General features: G+C 45.3%; 2 protein-coding genes across 7 annotated transcripts in view; one reads left to right on the forward strand and one right to left on the reverse strand.

Annotated features, from left to right (window-relative positions):
* Nucleotides 1-13678, forward strand: GRSF1 (G-rich RNA sequence binding factor 1). The gene is made up of 10 exons (XM_083398474.1): nt 1-780; nt 4581-4737; nt 5841-5996; nt 6108-6251; nt 7101-7236; nt 8245-8420; nt 8553-8674; nt 9476-9611; nt 10239-10325; nt 12374-13678. Exons 1-9 carry the CDS (start codon nt 316-318, stop codon nt 10298-10300), a joined length of 1554 nt encoding a protein of 517 aa, XP_083254600.1. The 5' UTR covers nt 1-315; the 3' UTR covers nt 10301-10325; nt 12374-13678.
* A 2636-nt stretch (nt 13679-16314) lies between these two features.
* The window catches only part of RUFY3 (RUN and FYVE domain containing 3), a 49853-nt gene continuing 47995 nt past the window's right edge, over nt 16315-18172 (reverse strand). For all 6 annotated transcript variants that reach the window (XM_083398381.1, XM_083398389.1, XM_083398383.1 and 3 more), the window contains one exon: nt 16315-17911. In XM_083398381.1, coding sequence (XP_083254507.1) covers nt 17768-17911 — 144 coding nt within the window. In that variant the 3' untranslated portion in view covers nt 16315-17767. The remainder of the gene's footprint in view (nt 17912-18172) is intronic.

Consider the following 18172-nt stretch of genomic DNA (forward strand, 5'->3'; position numbering starts at 1 on the left):
GCGGGCAGGTAGGGTCTCAGTCTGCGTTGGCTCCCTTACTTCCAACTCTACCATTGCACGATTTCCTCAGGTGTTGGGGCCCAACAGGGCCTTCTAGTGGTCGACCCCCTTACCCAAAGCTGCGGGGGGAAGTCCTCTCCTGAGCCCACCCACCCCCCAAATAAACCCGCTCTGAGGAGAACCGAGTCCCCTTCACAGCGCTAGGCCGCACTGCGCCTGCCAGGAGCAAGGCCCTCCCGCCTCCCAAGTTCCCTCACGCAAGGCCCAAGCCTCGGCCTCGGCGTGAGGGGCGGGCCGAGCGAGGGGCCTCCTGGGATGCCACCTCCTGACGCAGCTCCTCCCTGCCCGCCGTGGCTCCGCTGCAGGCCGCTTGCCGCCGCCGCGCATGTGCCTCAGGCTTTCGTAGCGGCGACGACAGCGGCAGCCGAGGAGACCACCACGACGACGCCGGGGCTTCCGCCTCCTCCCATGGCCGGGACGCGCTGGGTGCTGGGCGCGCTGCTCCGGGGCTGCGGCTGTAGCTGCAGCAGTTGCCGCCAAACCGGCGCGGCCTGCCTGCCGCTGCGCCACGCCGCCTCAGTCTCCTCCTCAGCCGCCCCTTCCTCCGCCTCCTCCTCCTCCGGTTCCCTCGGCCTCTCCGGCCGCCGCCGTCTCCTGTTCTTGCTCGGGGCAGCCACGCAGAGCCGCGGGTTCGCCAGCTCCGCCGGGCCTCTGCCCGGCTTCGGCGCCCTGAGGAGCTCGCTGCTGCCTCCGGACCTCGCGGGGAGATGCTACAGCCAGGTAAGGGCCCTCCTGAGGGGAGGGGAAACGGGGAACCGCCACCCCCCAATACTTAGGGGCGCCTTTGGGAAATGGGTCTCCACACACACAGCCTCCCCAAAGTGTGCGCGTGAGGAAAATGCTGTTTATTTCGTTTCTGTACCACTTTGCGGTGTTTTTCTCTCCCCACCCCACTCCGCCTTCGACAGGGGATCGTGTTCGCGCATTTGCAGGGCGGGTGGTGCCTTTTTTTATCCTAGCGACGGCCCTTTTGAGGTGGGCTGGGGGGGGTGACGGAGACAGACTCTGGCCCAAGGTCACCCCACGTACCTTATGGCTGAGTGGGAATTGGGACGGGCTCTCTGTGGACGGTGTAGCTTCAGCTTCCTTTTGCTCACTTATGCACACGTGCACACACAAACACACATGCGCATACACACACACACATACATACAGTGGTACCTCGCAAGACGAATGCCTCGGAAGACGAAAAACTCGCAAGACGAAAGAGTTTTTCATTTTCTGAGTTGCTTCGCAAGATGGATTTCCCTATGGGCTTGCTTCTCAAGACGAAACGTCTTGCGCCTTTTTTTAAAAACCGCCAATGCATTCCTATGGGAAACTGTCAATACACAGTGGTGCTTCGCAAGACAAAAAAACTCGCAGAACGAAAAAACTCGCAGAACGAATTAATTTCGTCTTGCGAGGCACCACTGTACGTACATATATTCATACACACACAAAGCCAAAATACTGCTCCCCCAAACTGATGTTAGGGGGACGCAGGAGGCGCTGTGGGTAAAACCTCAGCGCCTAGGACTTGCCAATCGTCAGGTTGGCGGTTCGAATCCCCGCGGCGGGGTGCGGTACCGTCGTTCGGTCCCAGCGCCTGCCAACCTAGCAGTTCGAAAGCACTCCCGGGTGCAAGTAGAGAAATAGGAACCGCTTACTAGTGGGAAGGTAAACGGCGTTTCCGTGTGCTGCTCTGGTGCTGGTTCGCCGGAGCAGCTTCGTCAGGCTGGCCACGTGACCCGGAAGTGTCTGCGGACAGCGCTGGCTCCCGGCCTCTAGAGTGAGATGAGCTCACAACCCTAGAGTCTGTCAGGACTGGCCCGTACGGGCAGGGGTACCTTTTAAACTGATGTTATTGGTCTGGGTGGTTTCCTGAGGTTTATATGCCACTTGGCTGTACGACAAAAAACCCTCAAAAGCGCTTTGCACAAGATCTTGCATCTTGCAAGATGAAACAGTGATATCGTCACTAAAAGGAAAAAAGAACACAGCCAGAATCTGAAACATACAAGAAGTTAAAAGCACAGGAACGCAAATAAAGACTCGCGTTGGTGTAGAGGCCTTGTAACAGGGTTGTTGTTTTTTTGGGGGGGTAGCATTTCGATCCAAGTTATGGGAGAAGCTTTTTTGTGATGTCCAGAGTGATCCTGTCCTTTGAGACCTCTGGGGGGTTGCTGCTTTCAGCTATTGCAGAGGTAGGCAACCTAAGGCCCATTGGCCAGATGCAGCCCAATCGCCTTCTCAATCCGGCCCACTGGCGGTCCGGGAATCAGCGTGTTTTTACATGAGTAGAATGTGTCCTTTTATTTAAACTGCATCTCTGGGTTATTTGTGGGGCCTGCCTGGTGTTTTTACACAAGTAGAATGTGTGGTTTTATTAAAAAGGCATCTCTGGGTTATTTGTTGGGCATAGGAATTTGTTCATATTTTTTTTCCAAAATATGGTCGGGCCAACCACATGGTCTGAGGGATGGCTGAAAAAGGTTGCTGACCCCTGAGCTATTGCCTGCTCTTCCCAACAAAGAAGCTCCCCACCCCCCCACCCCTATTTCCCAGGGTGAAGCTGTATTGTATTCTGAAGGACTGGGAAGAAACCACTTGTCTTCCTAAACTGCAGCTGCAGAGGTGACTGGATTATGTAGCCAGAGCAGGTTTGGGGATTCTCTCCCCAGCCAAGCTGCTTGAGGGTGGTCCTTCTGACCATGCTATTCTGTGTTCTTTCTCTCCTGGAGCAGACCAGATGGGAAGGAAACCTGGGTGCTGTTTGCTGGGTTTTCAGGTCGCCCCATTGCCCTTTCTAGTGCAACGAGAAGACAACAGTTTCTGTGATATTACAGAAGCTTCTTGAGCATTCTTACATTTGGGGTGAGGTGGGGAGAGGGGATCTGCTGGATGGGAAAGGGACCTTGCGTACTGGAGTCCTACTTCTGACCTGGCATGGCAGGAGAAGGAGAAGCCTCAGGGTTTTAGTGGCTGGACACGTGGAAGTATGGTGCTGGCCATGCAAAAAACAGCACTGCTGGCTGCCTAGCTGTGACCCCCCTAATGTGAGGGTGCTACCCTGAACACCTTGGGAAGGAAGAATGGCATATAAATTAATAACTAAATAAGTAATAGATCCCAGTTCCCTACCCACATCTCTAACTAATATTCCAAATTCTGGAGAAAGCCGTGCAGCCTTCTTGTTTCTTCATCCACCAGTTTTGTTAGGAGCCTTTATCTCTAACATACCCAATTCATGAATTGATGGAAATATGCTTTGCTAACACTGGAGGTACTTCCAGACAACCTATTTTTTGAATAGGTTTGTTGGATTTGTTTGCAGAGAGATTGGAAGACATGATCATTCAGTGGGCATCATTCTGACTTGTTTGTGGGGAAGTTAGATGGCAGTTGCATCAAAGCAAGTGTTATCCAGCACTTTCCAGTGCATTTTTCCAGTTTTTTGCTTATTACCAAAAATCAAATCTTTTGGAGAAATGAGTTTGTTGCACAAGACCTCCCAATCAGCTATAACTGGGCAGCCTAGATTTGCCAGTATGTGAGTGAGGTGGGTATAAAAACTGTTCTGAAAATGCTTTTTTTAAAAAGTGTTTTTAGAAATGCATTGAATTTCCCATAAGGCTCACCATCTAGTGTCACATTTCATATTGCACTTCAGACACACTTAAACCATTTTATTTGCAGCTATATAGCTGAGTCCTCAATCTCACCTAATTGTTGACTAACCCTGGCCCTCAGATGTTTAAGGGAAAACATCCAAATTCAGCTAGGTACCCATTGCTTCACCACGTGGTCCTAGTAACTGAGGAAAGTTTATTTTTCCCCACTCTTTGCGCATACTTAAGATTAAAGCAGCAATTGTAATCCACATTCTTGATTGAGAGTCATTTGAAGTAATCAAGGATGCCACCCTTGTTCCTTCAGTTCTGCTTTCCTTTCAAATTATATTAATAATAATAATCTATTTATTTATTATATCTCTCAGCAAATATGTAACATAGACTCTTTTCATCATCCAGATCATAATGTGTTTTCACCTTGGTGCTGAGAAAATTTCCCATCCCATTGAAGAGACACACTTGTGATAATGAGGACATGCCTCAGAGCCATGTTAGGGTATCACATGTGCTTTTTAAGCAATCTGGTCCCTGCATGGGACATGCACAGGATGCTTCAGTCCACTTGTCACATTGCAGTGATGTCAGGTGACCTATTTTTGCCCATGTGATTTGAAAACAAACCTTGCAAGCAATCGGCTGATTTCATGTGCGGAAGAAGCCCTGCAAGTAGTGCTCCTCCAGTGTATGGCATCAGGTGTAGGGAAGGTGGGCATGGCTTGGCTGAAATGACCTCACAGGCCTAAATAGGTCCATGGGTCCCACCCCGGTCTAGATAATACGGAACTAAATGGACCAATAGTTTGACTCGGCATGAGGCAGATACCTATATTCCTGACTCATAAATTGTGCCCTGATTATATGCTTAGTTACAAATATAATGTTGAAACGACAACTCTCTCTTTGAAGGAGCACAGCCCTCCATTTCATGATGAATATCCGCCTCTCTCAGAGTATGACCCATCTCCAACTAAGTCACGTGGCGAGGAAGATGATGTGTATCTTATTCGGGCCCAGGGTCTGCCTTACTCCTGCACCGAGGAAGATGTTCTCAACTTTTTTTCAGGTAATTTCATTTCCCCCCCTGACCAACCCACATGGTGACGTGGCTAAGGGTCTGGACTACAAATCACATAAAATGCATGCTTTAATGTTGCATGTTTGGGTTTTTTATTGGGGGGCAGGGAGGCTGGTCAGAACTGGGGCTGCCAGGAGGGAGAGGCAATGCACTTAAAGCAGTTTGTCTCTTTCAGCCAGAGGGCACATGGGCACAGCCAGGATTTATGTTGTGGGGGGCAGGACACCCACCTGTCACCATCCTCTGTCTGGCTTTGTCTAGCAGATTCAGAATGAAACGTCTCAACAACAGTTGTTTTAAATTACTTTCCTTTGACCCCAAGTGCTCAGAAAAATCTGTCAAAATCTTTCTACAATTTCTACTTTTAGTTAAGTATTTTTATTTATTTACTTGATTTAGGAGGAGGCAGCTTCCCCCACGCCAATGAGAGGGCGGGGAACATCTTTGTTTGTATTGATCTCTAAGCAGCTCTGAGAGCCTTTCCAGCTGTAGAGCAGGATAAAAATGTTTCCAGTAAATAAGGCTGCATACACTAATGTGAGGCACATATGCTGAATTGAACTATGCAGGAGTTCTGGCTAACCAATTAATTAAGTTTAGATTTCCATGCTGGCACAATATGTGTACTTCTGTTGAATCTGTTCAGAACTGTATTGATCGCCTACATTTCTGTAGAGCTTCTCCTGGTTGTGGAGCCTGTAAAATGGCTATTTCCAGAAGCTCACAATTCCCTAGGCGTACTCATTGGCTAAAGCAATTAATCATTGTTATATGTTTTAATAAGCGCAGAGGGTTTATAAGTAACTTGGCACACCATGGAAGAGCATCTTTAAAAGCAGCAGTAGATGTGCCAACATACTGAATTCCCAGTTCTGTAGCTGAGTGGAGTTGTTGAATCCTTGGAGCTTTTAATACAACCCTGGAGATACTGGACAGTCATCCAAATAGGGCTACCTCATTCAGGCCTTGTTCCTTTGGTGTAGGGGAATTTAGTGGCATTCTGGTATGAAACATCAAAATGTCCCGTTGCATCTGAATCAGAAAAGAAGGCACCTGAAGTTCCTTCATCTGCCTGCTTAATAACCTTGTAGGCAGCAAGATTCGAAATGGTGTGAATGGCATCCACTTCCTCTTAAACCAAGATGGCAAACGCAGAGGAGATGCTTTGGTTGAACTGGAGTCAGAACAGGATGTGCAAAACGCCTTGGACAAGCACAGAAGATATCTGGGTCAGCGTTATGTGGAAGGTAAGCTGCTTTTTTTGCTCAGGATTAAGTATGATTCAAGAACTCATCACACTATTCAACTATTCACCGCACTATTCAAAAAAACTCTTGTGGGTTTTTTCCCCACTGCAGTTTTTGAAATACATAATGAGGATGTTGATGCCATCATGAAGAGCTTGCACTCCAGTTCAACATCTGTGACAAACGATGGAGTGGTGAGACTGAGAGGCCTTCCCTACAGCTGCAATGAAATGGATATTTCTGAGTTCTTCTCAGGTGATTCTGCGTGGAGTAGCGATTCTGTGAGCAAGTGATTGTGAGCCTGTGTCGTCTAATGAAATGGGGATTTTTTTAAAAAATCACCTTAGAAGAATCTTGTTTGTTGTACACCTGGTATGGAGATGTCAAATGGGGTTTCTAGGGTGAGCAGGAAAAGTTAACTCAGAGGGGTGGGGAAAATGCAGAAGCAGGTTTAGATATAACTAGAAACCCCTTGTTTTCAGATCAGGAAGAATTATGAGTAAATTCTTTTTCAGATCAGGAAGAATTCTGATAAAGAGAATACAAGGATGGTCTGATAGCATTAGTGGAATTGTTCTTTTCCAGAAGAGTCAAGTATCAGAATAATTCAGAAAATTGTTTTTAGTGGTGGTGATATCTTGTCACACAGGGTAGAATTAAATGGATGCATTGTTTCACATTTAGGTTTAATCTGACACCTGGCAGTGAACCAAAGCTGGACATACCATCATATTGAATCTGCTTTATCTAATTTTGTGCTGTATGAACAAGTGCCCTAGGGGGCCTCCTGGGTATCGTGTGTGTGTGTGTGTGTGTGTGTGTGTATTTAAATTCAATGGGAGCAGGTCAAAAGGGATGCAGGTAGAAACAGGAGAGTCTTTTGTTTCATGTATGTTTAGCTTCAGGCTCTTGAGACTGATCCATAACATTTTTGCGTCAGTTTGTAAATTGTACAAGAACCAAGTGCTAAAGTGTTAGTGCCACTATATTTAAGGCAGCCTTTGGTGTGCAATTTTATCATGGAGCGTGAGTTCACGTTTTGCTCCTCTTAGGAAGAACAGAGCAAAATGTGCCCTGCTACTACTGAAATGCCTTCTCTTGCAGGTTTGACTATAGTCGACATAACATTTGTTATGGACCAGAGGGGAAGAAGGAAAACGGGAGAAGCATTTGTGGTGTTTGCTACCCCTGAGATGGCTAATCAAGCCTTGTTGAAGCATAAGGAGGAAATTGGGAGCCGGTATGTTTCTCTTGGAAGATATATATTTTTAAAACAGAAACTTAAAAAAAAAAAAGCAGGTGGAAGTTGGGTGTATGCTGTCTCCTCCAATCAAAACATTATGCTGAATTGATTGTTGTAAGGAGGGACAGGACTTGAGAGAGGGTGATTGTATGTACCTACATACAGTGGTACCTCGGGTTACATACACTTCAGGTTACATACGCTTCAGGTTACCGACTCCGCTAACCCAGAAATAGTACCTCGGGTTAAGAACTTTGCTTCAGGATGAGAACAGAAATCGTGCTCCGGTGACGCAGCAGCAGCAAGAGGCCCCATTAGCTAAAGTGGTGCTTCAGGTTAAGAACAGTTTCAGGTTAAGAACGGACCTCCAGAACGAATTAAGTACTTAACCCGAGTTACCACTGTATATACATTCCAGTATTGTATGTTTAAGTAGCTAGCAGAGGATATTAGACTGGAGAAACCTGGGTTTGAGTTCTGGTGTCAGTCATGGATTTCACATGGTAGATTTCAACAGAGCCTTATCTTCTGCTCCAGTTGTCATTTTAAATGAGAATAATAATATTGACTTGCTTTATAAGCTTGTCAAGAAAATAAATGAGAGAGAGAAAATACTCTGAATTAGTTCACATGTAATAAATAATGGTTTTGCATTACATGAATGAACATTGAGCTTGTATGCTCCCTCATCCCCTCGTACGCTCCAGTTTTCTCTGCATTTGCATTTAACTATTTGCTCTTATATCTGAGCTGGCAAACGAAGGCTTGAACTTTCCCTGTAAGCCATAATTTCAACACATAGGTTAATTGTGGTTTGGATGTGACAGACCTGGGTTTACATTCTGGTTTAGTTCTTATGTAGATTTGAATACATTCCTCTGTCTGTCTGTTTCTGGTTTTTGCAAAAGTAGTGCAGGAGCTTGCTGTCTGAACTGAGCCTTTGTGCATTTGGTAAATATCAATCCTGATCTAACTCTTCTCACTTAAAAAAAAACCCCATTATAGATACATAGAAATATTCCCAAGCCAAAAGAGTGAAATTCGAACCCACAATGGCTTTTTCCGGGGCAAGATGATGGGCTATCCCACTCTGAAACAAGATTCCGAATCTGTTTTTGACGAAAGTGAGTTGAATGAGGCCTTAAGACCGACTGCTACGTATGAAAGTGATAAAGAAAATGGTAAGTCCATACAATACTTATCATTTGAGACATCTTTGACCTGCCTCTTTATGTCCTCCACATGTTGGAGAGAGGCAGACAGGACACAGTTGTAATTTGCACACATTCATTCTGACCTTGTTTACCTTACAGAAGTTTTTAAGCAAGCATTTGAAAAGCCTCGGGATGTGTCGGAGTCTGGGAGTTTCTCCTCACTTCACTTTGTTCATTTGAGGGGTCTGCCATTTCAAGCAACTGCACAAGATATTATAAATGTACGTAGGGGTAAGATCATTTAAAATATCCTGAACAATTTTATTAGGAACTGCTGTATTTATCCTTCAAAATGGGAATTTTAGCTTTTGTCAGTCACCGAAACTTACAAGTCCTGATTAGCCTGAAGCAGTTCTGCAAACAATTTGCTAAAACTTATTCATCCCTGCATTTCTCTCCTGAATGCCACTACTTGTGACCTGTTCCCAATAAGCTTGTGCCACCAGGAAAATCAAGAGCACATTAGAATATTATTTCAACGTTTAAGTCTTCGAGAGGATTGAGACAGTGAATGGTAACACTGTAATATTCACATTCAACAGCTTATTGGCCTGTTACTCCTTCAGTACTAATTAGGCTCCCCATCTTGATTGTGACTGATTCCTGGCCTTTAGGAAAATGCTCAGAACCACTTTGTTGTACATGAAAAGAGAGTGGAGATGATCTTTCTTTAACATCAGTCTCACACGGTGAACAGCTTCTGAACTGAGGACCTTTTTAAAAGCAGTTTTGGGGACGGCATGGTCTGCACTTTTTAAGAAAACAAGTAAAAAATTCAGCAGGACATGTCCAAAGTAGCTTTTTGATGACAGTGCAAAGTGTGTAAGCTTCAGTTGTGGAACAGGTCCAGTTTTGTGCAACAAGCAATTTGGCTTATTATGTCTGGACAGCAGCTAAGACTTTTTAACACATTACTGCTAGTCTCAAATATAGAACAGTAATTCCACTGCTTCTGCTCGGTCTTGGTTTTCAGATTTTGATAATTAAATCTTGACTTTCACCCCACATGCCTTTCTTTAAAGTTCTTTGCTCCCCTGAAACCGGTGAGGATCACTATGGAATATAATTCAAGCGGGAAAGCAACGGGAGAAGCGGATGTTCACTTTGAGACACACGAAGATGCGATTGCAGCCATGGCCAAGAACAGGTCGAACGTGCGTAAGTGGAACTTCTGCATTTTCCCTGGGGACACAGGATTAGAAGGGGACTGCTGAGGCACAGCAGTGTCAAACCAGAAGCAGAAGTTGTATATAGCAAGAGCTCTTTGAGAAGGTACATATTTTTTCCTTACTTTAAAAATTCCTTGCGAAGACGTCCTCCTCTGATGTAAACTGCCGGGAACAGAAAGATGACAGGTTCTCTGTTTTGCCCTTCCCACACCTGCCTTGAGTCAGTATAAGAAAAGATTCCAGAAGCATTCAGATGATCCAGTTTTGCAAATAGTTAGAGAGAGCAAGAGATCTTGCAGTGGAGCAAATGGGAAAAAACGTTTTGATTGCGCTTTTGGTCATCCCAGTTGCAAGCTGCTTTGCCGGGGTGAGTGGATGTAGAGAAAACCATTTATTTGCAGTTCCAGAAGTTACTACACAGCTGTGGAGGGACCACTTTAAGCAGCTGTGTCTGCTGTAAACTGGCTTTCTGGAAAAACTGAGGTCAGTAATGTAGGTATCAGGTAAATGGTGGCATGTAGTGCTTGATAAGTGATATGCATTGCTGCATAAACTTTTCCTGCACAAACATTTCAAAGCATGAACGGAAAGTTAAAGCTGTTCTTCTCTCCTACAGAGCATAGATACATTGAATTGTTCCTGAATTCATCGCCAAGCAGAAAAAATGGTTGCCAGTGACGATGGCATAATTCCCAAAGTATAGGTGAGTGTTAAGGCAAACTTGAATTTCTCTAGGAAACCAGACTGTTTGTCAAGTAAGCAGCTGTAGAGATAATCCAATCTGTAGCTGCAGTGAATTAAAACTTCCCAGAGCGGCCAATCAGATGCTTCTGGAGGTCTTGAAGGGTATCCAGCTCCCCAGTAACAGACATTCAGAGGCTTGCAGTCTCTGATCCCGGAGACAGGATGCAGCCATGATGATGTGTAACCACTGCTAAGTCTTTTTTCTCCATTACAGTGGGCAATTTCAGGCTTAAACCTTTTGGTTTAAGGTGCAAATTCTCCTATGGGATGTTACTCCATTTACCATATTTTTTGCACCATAACACTCACCTTTTTCTTCCTAGAAAGTAAGGGGAAATGTCTGTGCGTGTTATGGAGGGAATGCCTACGGATGGCGGGGGGGGGGGGGAATCTGCTGCAGTCGTGAGCAGAGGATCCATGGTTCCCCTTCCTTCCCTCCTCCGTGGCTCGCTTTGAAACAGCAAAGCGGGAGAAGAGCCGCTGAGTGGGGAGGAGAGAGGGACAGAGAGCCTGCTGCTTTAAAGGAGCAAAGCAGGAGAGGAGAGGAACCTGTCCGGTTGGTTCCTTTAAAGCAAGCAGGCTCTCTGTCCCTCTCTCCTCCCCACTCAGCTCGCTAAATAGCAGCAGAGTTTCAGCTCGCTAAGCCAGGGATAAGCGGGGAGGAGGGAGAAAAGCATAGCCTGCTTGCTTTAAAGGAGCAAAGTGGGAGAGGAGAGGAGCCTTCTCCCCTTATACCCCTCTTCTTCATTATTAGCAGCATCCTTCTCCACCCACCCCACGCATGCTTCTTCTCCCCTTAAACCCCTCTTCTTCATTATTAGCAGCATCCTTCTCCACCCACCCCACGCGTGCTTCTTCTCCCCTTAAACCCCTCTTCTGCATTATTAGCAGCATCCTCCTCCACACACCCCACGCGTGCTCCTTGTCCCTTGAGTGCTTTTCCTTCCGTCCCCACTTAAAACGTGGTTACAAAGCACGGATCCACATGGATCCTCAGGATTTTTGCACTGGCTCACCCCAAATTCACCATCAGATCACATAGCATGTCCATGCCTACATCTTGCACCAAAAAAATCACGCACCCACTGTTGCCTGGGGCCGCAGTGGTGCAAAAATGTGGTTACAAAGCATGGATCCACATGGATCCTCAGGATTTTTGCATTGGGCTACTCCAAACTCACTGTCAGATCACATGTCTGTGGCCACAGCATGAACCACAAAAATCATACATCCACTGTTTAGAATATTTTTTCCCTTGTTTTCCTCCTCTAAAAACTGTGTGCGTGTTATGGTTGGGTGCGTGTTATAGAGCGAAAAATACAGGTAATTCAAGGCTTTTAAAGGCAAACAGTAAATAATGGCACAATATTAGAGAAGTAAGGTAGTGGGAAACTGGTGGCTATTAGGAACAAGTTGTGTATGCTGTTCTCTGATCAGGTTACTGGATGTATAGGAAGCTTTTCCCCTCTTATACTCATGCATTCAGGATGAAAATTGAAAGGGTATTTTCTAGTGGAAGCAGTAATTCTTTTTCTGTTTTTCTTTTGTAATCTCTTCTCTGTTCTTACGTAGATTGTGACTTTTTCTAACATTGTCTCTAGTTAAATACCTTGTGGTAGAGTTGGCTTTAATAATAAAAAAGCAGTCAACCAAATTTAGAGCAGCACTAATAAGAGATCTCGTATTCAGGATTTAAGTCTGCTTTGCTAAAAGAAAGTTAAAAACTAAATTCTGCATATATAAATTTTTTTGTATAATTTTGCTGAGGAGAGAGCTTTGCTCTTTGACAACTGGAAACCTCCCTGGGCTAAGATTGCTGCTAATTATAGCTCTCATAGTCTTTTAAGCCTGTGTTTGCAGGCATAAGGACTGTTGAGATTCTCCAAATGCTAAAGACACCCAGCATGTTACTGTTGTGTTACATTTGAGAGCTAAAGAAAGAGGAGGGTATTGGGCCAGGATGACTTGCATTCATATTTGTTAATTCAACACCCTCTTTCCCAACAGGATAAATCAAGATGCATTTCATTTGCACATTTTCCTAGAGCTGGAATATAGGCGTTCCCGTAACCAGCAAGGATAAATTCTACAGGACACTTTTTCTCCTGAATTGCCTTTCAAAGTAAATCTAGCAGCTGCAGCTGCAACCCTACAAATGGTTTGTGCAGGATCTGTTTAAAACCAAAATTAAAGTTGAACTGTCCTTAAGCTTCTTGTTACATGTCCTGGTAGACTGGGGGCCAAGCTGTGATTCACACAGGGTTACGTAAATGTCAGTTTCTAAAGCACGGATGGTTCAGATGCGTTGCTGATTGTTTCACCGTGGTTAAGCAAGATAGACGTGGGCTCTGATTTCAATGCCAACTCAACAGTTAAACAAAGTTAGGGGGAGACGTGTGAGATTCTGTAGCCTGCTGCCAATTGCTTATCGGTGGTAGGTAGAACAGTGTTACATCTGCACCAGTCTGTTGCATGGAACTAAATGCCAGAACTGCTCTGATGCAGTAATTCATGGTAGGAATTCTGTAGGTCACCATAGGACTGAAATGCCCCATAGGGGAGATAATTGCCCAAAGAAAGTCCCTTAATATTGACCAGGATAGGGAAGCTGAATTGCAGCATATGCTCAGCAGAGCACACATGGGGCTTTTGGGTTAGATGTTAGATAGGGTGCTGAATACTGGCTATAAAGAAACTGCTGTTTCTCCATAAGTAGCTTCAGCTGCATTAACATTTAACTCGGAAGGTAGGAGATTGTCATGTGTGTGGTAAAGACTTAATGCTTTCAGTCTTCATCCTAGGAAGATGGTTAGGTTGATGTGATGCAACAGCCCTTGGATCCAACTAATTCCTTACATGAAAACTGATTTTTACCATGTGAATGGTTTGAATTTACCATTACCTTGCTTGGTTCTGCCAGGACATGCGAGAGGACTGATAAGACCGTTGCCAGCATTATACTTGTGCAGCCAAATCCCAGATGAATATGAAGTGTATGGTTGCTAACATATGCAGAATGTGCCCATACCTCAGCTTTTCAACTAAACTAGCTAGACAATGAAAGGATTTTCAGATGGGTGATTAAAGATCGCCAGGTGCTTTTGGCCCCTCTGTATAAATCTGTTCTTTTCATAGTAGAGACCAGCAAGTTTGATAGGTGAAGCTGAGCCCAACTGCTGCTGCTACCACTAAGTATAGTGACAAGTAGGTGTTAGACAAGTAGGTGTTAAACATTGCTTATTAGTTTTGCCTGTCTGATCAAGTCGATGTATTACTCTTAATAAATGAAAGCTTTTTTTCTTAATGCAGAAACTGTGCTTCAGGGTTCTTTATCTGGGTTTGACACATTTCAACACAGCTTTCAAAGGCAATACCAGTCCATTAACCATAAGACCTCTAAGAACCACACGTTTCTTCTGATTGCACATAGAAGCTACTTTCAAAAGTAAATATGTTGGTCAGTTTTGTGTACGATCAGTAGTGCAGCTAGGGTTTATAGAAAACCAGAAGATACAAAAAGTTCCATAAAAATAGTTTCGTCTACAAGGCAAGTTTGCCACAATATAAGGTACTGTGTCATTGAGCTGTTAAGCACAAGAGCCTTCCATCAAAAGTGGTTTGCCAATCCCTGTGTTTCTAATACTCTTGGTATCACTTGAAATACAAAAGCAGCCAAGGACTAGGCACTTTAAAATGCATAGTGAAAAGCTCCCGTGTTAAAATAAAGGGGAACAGGCAGTTGTTGTGTACATCAACATGTTGACTGTGTTACATGCTTTAGTTTAAGTCATATGAGAATTAATGGACCTAACAGCCATTTAGATTTATTTCAATGGGTTTACACTAAGTAAATTATTATTATTATTTTGTACCCCACCACTCTGGGCAGCTTCCAACAAAGATTAAAAATACGTTAAAATGTCACACATTAAAAATTTCCCTAAACAGGGCTGCCTTCAGATGTCTTCTAAATGTCAGGTAATTGTTTATCTCTTTGACATCTGATGGGAGGGTGCCACTACCGAGAAGGCCCTCTGCCTGGTTTCCTGTAGCTTTGCTTCTCGCAATGAGGGAACCACCAAAAGGCCTTTGGCGCTGGACCTCAGTGTCAGAGCACTCCTGACATATGGTTGTCAAGCCTCTGCTTAAAGACCTCCAAAGAAGGAGACTCCACCACACTCCTTGGCAGCAAATTCCACTGTCAATTCCACTGGTCTCGGCGGCTGCTCCCAGTCACCAGTCTAGCTGCTGCATTCTGGATTAGTTGTAGTTTCCGGGTCACCTTCAAAGATAGCCCCACGTAGAGCGTGTTGCAGTAGTCCAAGCGGGAGATAACTAGAGCATGCACCACTCTGGCGAGACAGTCCGTGGGCAGGTATGGTCTCAGCTTGTGTACCAGCTGGAGCTGGTAGACAGCTGCCCTGGATACAGAACTGACCTGTGCGCCTCCATGGACAGCTGTGAGTCCAAAATGACTCCCAGGCTGCGCACCTTGTCCTTCAGGGGCACAGTTAACCCCATTCAGGACCAGAAGACCTCCACACCCACCTGCCCCGTCCCCCAAGAACAGTACTTCTGTCTTGTCAGGATTCAACCTCAATCCGTTAGCCGCCATCCATCCTCCAACCGCCTCCAGGCACTCACACAGGACCATCACTGCCTTCACTGGTTCCGATTTAAAATAGAGGTGGAGCTGGGTATCATCTGCATATTGATGGATCCCCAGCCCAAACCTCCTGATGATCTCTCCCAGCGGCTTCAGGTACATGTTAAAAAGCATGGGGGAGAGGATGGAACCCTGAGGCACCCTACAAGTGAGGGCCCAGGGGTCTGAACACTCATTCCCCAACACCACTTTCTGGACATGGCCCAGAAGGAAGGAGCGGAACCACTATATAACAGTGCCGCCAGCTCCCAGCTCCTCTAGACGGTCCAGAAGGATGTTATGGTCGATGGTGTCAAAAGCCGCTGAGAGATCCAGCAGAACTAGGAAACAGCTCTCACCTTTGTCTCCAGCCCGCCAGAGATCATCAGCCAGCACGACCAAGGCAGTTTCAGTCCCATGATGAGGCCTGAATCCCAATTGGAAGGGATCCAAATGGTCCACATCCTCCAGGCATGCCTGGAGTTGTTCAGCAACCACCCACTCAATCACTTTGCCCAAGAATGGAAGATTTGAGACTGGGCGATAGTTGGCCATACTGGCCAAGTCTAAAGATGTTTTTTAAGAAGCGATTTAATGACCGCCTCTTTCAGCGGGTCTGGGAACGCTCCCTCAGAGAGAGAAGCATTCACCACCCCGCGAAGCCCATCTCCCAGACCTTCCCGGCTAGCTTTTATAAGCCAGGATGGGCAAGGATCTAGGAGGCAGGTGGTTGGTTTCATGCGTCCAAGTAGCCTGTCCACATCCTTGGGGGTAACGGATTGAAATTGATTCCATGCAACTCGACCACAGAGCACCAGCACTTTCCCACCCCAGCCCTACTCCCATGGTGGTGTCTACCTCCTTCCGAATCTGAGCGACTTTATCTGCAAAAAAACTTTGCAAAACGGTTGCAGGAGATATTGGGGTCTTTACAAGACCGTGATGGTAAAGGTGGTTCTGTTAAATTGCGAACCGCTTAGTAAGCAGACATACTCTACAGTTCCTCTTGCTTGCAGCTATATTTTCCTCTCTACAGTTGCAAGGATGTAATTGTGCTACTGGTTAACCATGTCTTCCCTGAGAATGAAGTCTAAAGCCAGGACTACAGCAGCTTTATTCAACCTTTGATGCTCCAGCTGTTTTGGGCTGATAGTTTGAGCTACCTGGAGGGCCACCGCTTGGGAAGGCTAAACTATTAAATTTCAGTAACTAATTGTAGTGTTATAGCTGGAACTTCAGATCAGTCATGACTTAAAGCCACATACCCTTCTACTCCATATAACGTATCATAAAATAAGCCATGTAAAACTTCAGTATGTTTATAGTAAAGATTGTCTGCACAGAACAAAACATAGCAAACAAAATATACAGCAGTTTTGTACGGATTCAAATACATTGTGCAGTTTTGATTTAATTTCCAGTACAAGTAGGTCTCTTCACACAACACACTTTGTGTGGTCTACGGTTCAAGAAAGCAGCCACCACTGTAAGAGTCAACCTCTGCTGCCGAGTAATCTTTGCAGATCAAGGTATATTCTATATCACACTTGACAGGTTTTCAAAAACCCATTGTTTTATGGGTAAGCAGCAGTATTGCGATATATGCCTTCTTAAAATTACATTTACATAAATAGGGAGTACTGCCCACATAGTCCTATTGTGTCAATCACATCTACAGCTTGAATAAGCAGCTTTGCAAATAAAATAAATTGTCAAGTCATTTACAATCGGTTGCTGTCCTTGTGGGTATTCTGCAAAAATATAGACTCCCAAGTTGAGAGGCCACCAGACATGTGAGTTTTTGTGCAGTCAAAATAATTTTTGTACACAGTACATTCTCTTTCAGATATTTTGGTTACATACAATGCATTTTTTAAAGCAGCAGCATGTATAAAGCACAACCCTAAAGAAAACACAAGTTCAGGCAAAAAAGAAACTCATTTGTTGTATTTTCATCTTTGGCCAGACAATCAGTTGTAGTTTGTTTTTACAGATCACCTAATTTAGCGCCAAAGACTTGTGGAGCCTATTCAACTGCTACATTTTTGCACACGTATGTGCAATTCTGTAGGCTATAAAACATGGGTAGAATGCACCACCAAGCCCTCTAGAGGGTTTTGTAATTCGGAGCGAGGGCTCAAATTGCAGGTCGCACAGGTCTGCTGGCAAGGCAGAGTACATTCGCATAGCTCGATCTTAGGAAATCAGACTGAGAGTGGCTCAGTGTCCTTGCCCTAGGCTGAAAATAAAGGATGAAGTGGCTTAGGCAAGGCACATGCCTAGTTTGCATAGCTGACAGGGGCCCTACAAGCACTAGAGAAGTAAAAAGAGTGCCATGGTAGGAAGAGTCCTATTTATCCTTATGGGCACCCATGCTCAGGTTGCACTGCTATCCCCCAGGGAGCAGTGTCTAGATACACCCCCACCAATATCTTCTGTGTCTTCAAAAACTAAACATCTCAAGATTTACAGAACCTGCTTCTAATGCTTGTTCATCTCTAAAGCATCTGTAACACCAGTGCATGTCAGAATCCGGGTAGAACTCGGGAGTGGTTCACCCAGGTCTTTTAAAGGTTTAAAAGTTAGGGCTGATTGGTCAATTCACAGCCCCCCACCCCAACACGTACTCTGATTCTGCAAAAACAGACAAAGGTGTTCTTTTGAATAACTCTCCAAGATGTTGCAGCGTTCAGAAGCTTCCGTCTGGTAGAAATAAGCTGCCTTTGACAGGACCGCTGCCTATCGCCGTTGGAGTCCTACGAAGGGCTTGCCGAATATTGCTGCATCAGATGCTTGTGGCACAGGTTACAGACCCGCTCTGGGTAAATGCTGGAAGGAAGGGGCAGCTCATTTGCTGAACAGTCTTCACAGAACACCCCGCCACAGTTCTTGCAGGTGTTCTGAAGAGGGGAGAAAAACAAATGGAAGTTAAAACCAGCATTACATTTCCTCCTCAAGGGAGCAGGAGCAGAGAATCTCGAAGTTGCCTTGTGTTTGTTTCACGTTATTAGCTTGTCCTGTCCTTCGGGCTCAGGTTGGGCAGTTACTTCCTCTCATTGTTGCACGCACAACCCCCATAAAGCAGGTAAGGAGAGAAGTCAAAAAGTTTGCATCTACAAAAGGCTGTCGAGTACACAACTGGGGCAGGAGATGGTTTCCCC

This window comes from Podarcis tiliguerta (assembly GCF_965153285.1).
Source record: "Podarcis tiliguerta genome assembly, chromosome: 9".
Classification (NCBI taxonomy): domain Eukaryota; kingdom Metazoa; phylum Chordata; class Lepidosauria; order Squamata; family Lacertidae; genus Podarcis; species Podarcis tiliguerta.

Bases quoted from the DNA above. Each gene is read 5' to 3' on its own strand.
- GRSF1 (XM_083398474.1), top strand. From the start codon at position 316: ATGCCACCTCCTGACGCAGCTCCTCCCTGCCCGCCGTGGCTCCGCTGC. The intron at 4,738-5,840 runs GTAATTTCATTT...ATAACCTTGTAG, and splicing joins TGTTCTCAACTTTTTTTCAG to GCAGCAAGATTCGAAATGGT. The intron at 9,612-10,238 runs GTAAGTGGAACT...TCTCTCCTACAG, and splicing joins CAAGAACAGGTCGAACGTGC to AGCATAGATACATTGAATTG.